We start from the raw sequence: 5,726 nt of genomic DNA on the forward strand, positions 1-5,726 counted from the left end.
GTAGAGGAGTGACTGTGGAGATTGGGGGGAGGTAGCGGAGTGGGTGTGGAGATTGGGGCGAGGTAGAGGAGTGGGTGTGGAGATTGGGGCGAGGTAGAGGAGTGGGTGTGGAGATTGGGGCGAGGTAGAGGAGTGGGTGTGGAGTTTGGGGGGAGGTAGAGGAGTCGGTGTGGAGATTGGGGAGAAGTAGTGGAGTGGGTGTGGAATTTGAGCGGGTGTTGAGGCGTTGTGGAGATTGAGCGGAGGTGGAGGAGTGGGTGTGCAGATTGTGGAGAGGTAAGGAAATGGGATTGGAGATTACAAAAAAAGTATCAATGTCTCGCTTTCATACAGATTACAGTAGCTGTCATGTAATCTTCCTTATCTGTGCTGTACCTTTCTGTATCTGCCTTGTAGTTTCATGTATTCTACTTTAGGCCTTTTCTTCTCTTAAAACTGTCCTGAATTCTTATCTATCGGTCCTGTTTTTTCTTGGATATGTCTTTTACTTTCCTTCAGTTATTTAGTATTCCCATATATCTGTTCTCTATCTCATCTGCTGTGTACTAATTTGGTTTGGAATGCTCGGCTCAATTCCTTTATCATTATCCCAAAACAAACAGAATTATTTATCTTGGAAATCAATTCAGAGGCCAGTACTGATGGCAGTGAAACAGGCATTTTATTTAATGAGATCATGTACCGTTCAAATGAAAGCCATAGGGAAACATCAAAGTGCCAAGCTAGACACACTGTGAATATCAGAAAGACATGGATTCACATTTATGTTAAGTTTATATTTGCCATCTAAAGCTGATCATGATATCCTCAAAATCAACGAGGAGAAAGTGAGGACTGCAGATGCTGGAGATCAGAGCTGAAAACGTGTTGCTAGAAAAGCGCAGCAGGTCAGGCAGCATCCAAGGAGCAGGAGAATCGACGTTTCGGACATAAGCCCTTCTTCAGGATTCCTGACCTGCTGCACTTTTCCAGCAACACATTTTCAGCATCCTCAAAATCAAGTCAAGTCGCTAGACAATGAAAAGTTTGGAGAAGGGGATAGGAGGAGAGAAGGGGAGATGATTGATAGAGATGGTGAGGTGACAGAAAGGCTGAAGAATAGGGATAAGAGCAAAAGTTGGGAAGGCAGAGGATGAGCAAGGAAGAGATGGAAAAGTGCAGGAAATCAGTTAAATTGACAAGTTAAAAGCCTTCATATTCCCAATGATTCCTTGATTACTTTGGAGTGAATAATTTTAATGGATTTTTTTTCCTGTGTCATCATAAAAACCATTCTTATTGCCATCAATGCTCCAAACATTGAAATAAAATGGTCAAATACCAATATGCTTCAGATTAGATGAAGAGGCTTTGGGTGAGAATATGCAGATGTTACATTTTTCCTCATTCCTAATATCAGTTATAGTTTATAAATTAAATTGTGGTACAAACATTCCCAACAGAAATTCATTCAGTGGGTTTTTAGAATGAGACGGACCAGAATGGGACAATAGCAAGACTGGCAAAGGAGAATAGGAAAGAACATTGCTCGTAGAAGGAATGAACCCAGCTGGGAAGGACAACTGGAGAAGGAGCAGGCTGCATGCAAACTAAAGGTAGAAGAGCACTGAGATCAAGACATGCTGGAGATCCCAGCGGGGCAGGCAGCATCCCTGGAGAGAAAAGAAGCTTTTCCTTGTTTAAAAGTTTCTTGACTAGGAACAACCCGAAAAGCTGTTGACAGGGTTTGGCTTAGAGCTGGCAATAAATTAGCAATAAAATCATTTTTAATACCACAGTTAGTGCAGTCTTCAATTTGCTATCGTGGACATGCTGAGAATCACGCATTTCGATCCCCACATTTAGTTGTTTCTGTCTTTCAATCACTCGTCCTGCTACAAGTTGACTTGAACAGGTCAAACCAAAGGCTCCAGAGAAAGTTAAGAAAGATCATTGGTCTCCTGTTATTGAAGGTTTGCTGTCGATGAATTGCTAAGGTTTGAAGTGATATTGTAAAGCAGCTCCAATCAAAGCTGCAGGACAAATCCACGCAGTCATTGTTGTTGTAAATCTCCAAGGTTTGGATGCACAGGCTTGAGGTCCCAGGCCAACTAGTTTGGTCTCCATGGTATGGTCTAAAATGTATCTTAGACCAACAATCCTGTGTTCGCCATCAGTGCAGTCTGGCTCTCTCTCCTATTAGCCCGCTTTCGGCACTCTCTCACTTTCCAGCACACCGCACTGGAGATCACCAGGAGAACCCCCAAAGTCAGCAGCGCCAGCCCGAAGCCGGAGATAATGGAGCCGTGCGAGTTGAAGCTGTAGGCGACAGCAGTGACCACCATGCCAGCGATCAGAGTGACCAGGCCAAAGGGTACAGTACACCGGGAGCAGGAGAGCTCAGCTCCGCCGGTAGCTGCCGCCAGCTGGCTCTGGCTGCTCAGGGACTGAGCGGCTGCTGGAACCGGGCAGTCCCCGGAGCCCTTCTCTGGGAGAGTGGCCAGTGCTGGCATCTCCTTCAGCGGCTCCTCTATCATCCCGCACTCCCCAGAACCTCGCTCTTCTCTTCGCTTTGTCTTTCCCGAATAAATCTCTTTCCTTTCACTCCTCCATCACATCCAGCCAGCGCATCCCAGGATGTAAGAACAATCAGAGAGATGGGCAAGGGGAGAGCCCGTGAGTACCTGATCACACACACAGAAAAAACAGTGAATATTGAATGAAATGCTGGGGGAAACAAGCACAATGACACCTGGGATACAGCATAACATGGAAAGGTAGTGGGAATACTCGTCAACGGCGCAAATACCTACAATGTTGAACGTTTAAACACCGTAACTGTAGCATGAAGGCTATTCACAATTAGTTTGAAAACAGTTTGAGAGAAGGAAACAGTGGGGCGGAAAGTAATTCGGCAAATGTACCGGGACCGGCTTTTAAACAGTTATCCAATGAGTTCGACTTGTCTGCTCATGTCAAATGTTTCTCGTCAAATAAAAATTCTTTTTGAAAGTCAGTCAGTTTCACCCACTGCAAGTCAGAATACCTGGCAGAAATGAGCTCGGTCCCTGCTCCCACACAGCGGCCAGGCGCTAAAACCCCTCTCAGGACAAGGACGGAGGAGAGCAGAGCAGACGCTGTCGTGGTGCCGCTCTCTGTGGCTCCGGTGCCCTGTGTCTCAGCCTGTCCTGTGCTTGATTACAGCAGAGTGACAGGGAAGCAATCCTTCCCGGAGGAGCTTGCCGACAGATCGGATTCATCCCCCCCCCCCCCCCCCCCACCTCTCTGTGTGAGCGTGTGTGTGTGCTTGCACTGATCTCAGTCCTGGTATCACGTCTTGGCACACATTAGCCTATCCTTATCTCACCGTTAGTGTTAGTTAATGAAAATATGATATATTATAGAAACAAAAATATCCCAGCAACGTCAAAAAGAAGCATCTCAACAGGTATGTGTGATGTGAATAATCTATTAGATTGTAATGTAGCAATACGTGTCTGCAACACATCTCCTGTTGAAAGGGTTTGTGTTATTGCCTGTGAAAGAGTTGCCTTCAAATATTCTTTTCATCTACATTTCTTTCCACGAAATCTGTCCTTAGACATACTGGAGGTAGGAAGAGAGAATCTGTATATGAGAGGGATAGGCTGGGGTGGGGTGGGGGGAGGTGTTAATACATTTCACTAACATTTTAGTTGTTTCTCACTTACACCTCCCCTAGATAATGAATTTTTATTTGCCCCATCACTGTCTCTTTTTGCCTTGCACCATAATCCTTTTTGTCATTTTTTTTAGCTTCCAGCCAATCACAAATCGCTTCATTTTTTCTTTCCTCCCCTCCTTACCCTGCCCCTGTACTCACTTAGATCCGGCTACATTCGAACTTTTTTCCATTTGTGAACTCAAAAACTGTAATATTAACTTTATTTCTGACTATAGTTGCTGTCTGACCAGTAGGTTATTTCCATAATTTTCTGCTTTTATTTCATTTTCATCCAGCACTCAGTCTCCCTCAGTCATAATTCATAGGCCAGTCAGCCTGGCCTCAGTTGTTGGTAAGATTTTAGAGACCATTACTGAGGATGAGATTGCGGAGTACTTGGAAATGCATGGTAATATAGGGTTGACTCAGCACCGCGTCAGCAACGGGACGTCAGGCCTGACAGATGTGTTAGAATATTTTAGGAAGTAATATGTAAACTCGACAAAGGAGAGATGGTGGATGTTGTCTATTTGGATTTCCAGTAGGCTTTTAACAGGGTGCCACAATGGAGGCATGGGGCATTGTACTGGTATGGAGAGAGGATTGGCAGAGTGGCAGAGAGCAATGAATGGGTATAAAGGGGTCTTTTTCAGGATGGCAGCCAGTGAATAATGGAGTTCCGTTGGGGTCAGTGTTGGGACCACAACTGTAAGTCCTGCCCTTAATGTTATACATTAATAATCTGGATGAAGGAACCGAGGGCATTGTTGCTAATGACACAAAGATAGATTGGAGGAGTGGGTAGTGTTGAAGAAGTAGGGAAGCTGCAGAAGGCCTTGGACACACTAGAAGAATGGATAAAGAAGTGGCAAATGGAATACAGTGTAGAAAGGTATGAAGTTATGCACTTTGGTAGGAAAATTAGAGGTACAGACTATTTTCTAAATGGAGAAAGGCTTTAGAAATCTGAAGCACAAAAGGACGTAGCAGTCCTAGTTCAGGATTTTTATAAGGTTAGCAGTCATTTTGAGAGGGCTGGAAAACATGAGCAAGGGTACACCCCTTTTGTGCTTCAGATTTCTAAAGCCTTTCTCCATTTAGAAAATAGTCTGTACCTCTAATGAGACTGTATGGTCAGACTACACTTGGAATACTGTGAGCAGCTTCTGGCCCCAAATCCAAGGAAGGATGTGCTGGCTTTGGAAGGTATCTGGAGGACGTTTACAAGAATGATCCCGGGAATGAAAAGCTTGTCATATGATTAGCAATTAGTATAGTGGACAGCGAAGAAGGTTATCTAACATGATAAAGAGACTTTATCAGTTGGTCAATGGGCTGAGGCGTGGCAGATGGAGTTTAATTTGGATAGATGTGAGATATTGCATTTTGGTGAAACAAACAAAGACAGGACTTACACAATTAATGGTAGGGCCATGGGTAGTGTTATAGAACAGAGACACCTAGGGATTTAGGTACATAATTGTTTGAAATTTGTATCACAGGTAGACAGGGTGATTAAGAAGGCATTTACCATGCTTGCTTTCATTGCTCCATAGGAGTCGGGACATATGTTGAGGTTGGACATGATGTTGGTGAAGTCTCTTCTGGAGTACTGTGTGCAGTCTGGTTGTCTTGCTGTGGGAAGAATATTATTAAATTAGAGAGGGTTCAGAAAAGATTTATCAGGATGTTGCCGGGAATGGAGGGCTTGATTTATATAAATAGGCTAGATATGTTGGGACTTCTTTCACTGGAGTGTAGGAGATTGAGGGGTGACCTTATCAAGGTTAATAAAATCATGAAGGGCATAGATATAATGACCAACACAGGTCTTTTCCCTAGGATGGGGGTACTCAGAGCCAGGGGGCATATTTATAATGTGAGAGGAGAAAGAGTTAAAATGAAGATTTACAAGAATGTTGCCAGGATTGGAGGATTTGAGCTATAGGGAGAGGCTGAACAGGCTGGGGCTGTTTTCCCTGGAGCGCCGGAGGCTGAGGGGTGACCTTATAGAGGTTTACAAAATTATGAGGGGCATGGATAG

General features: G+C 44.3%; 1 protein-coding gene across 1 annotated transcript; it reads right to left on the reverse strand.

Annotated features, from left to right (window-relative positions):
- Positions 1-644: 644 nt before the first annotated feature.
- LOC122561937 (transmembrane protein 100-like) lies at positions 645-3,128 on the reverse strand. Its single transcript, XM_043714253.2, has 2 exons — positions 3,026-3,128; positions 645-2,663 (listed from the first exon to the last, which is right to left on the reverse strand). The coding sequence occupies exon 2, from the start codon at positions 2,514-2,516 to the stop codon at positions 2,127-2,129; it is 390 nt and encodes a 129-aa protein (XP_043570188.2). The 5' UTR covers positions 2,517-2,663; positions 3,026-3,128; the 3' UTR covers positions 645-2,126.
- Between the last annotated feature and the right edge of the window lie 2,598 nt (positions 3,129-5,726).

The sequence above is a fragment of the Chiloscyllium plagiosum genome, unplaced genomic scaffold (genome assembly GCF_037043375.1).
Source record: "Chiloscyllium plagiosum isolate Xiang-an unplaced genomic scaffold, Cpla_swu_hap1 HiC_scaffold_25, whole genome shotgun sequence".
NCBI lineage: Eukaryota > Metazoa > Chordata > Chondrichthyes > Orectolobiformes > Hemiscylliidae > Chiloscyllium > Chiloscyllium plagiosum.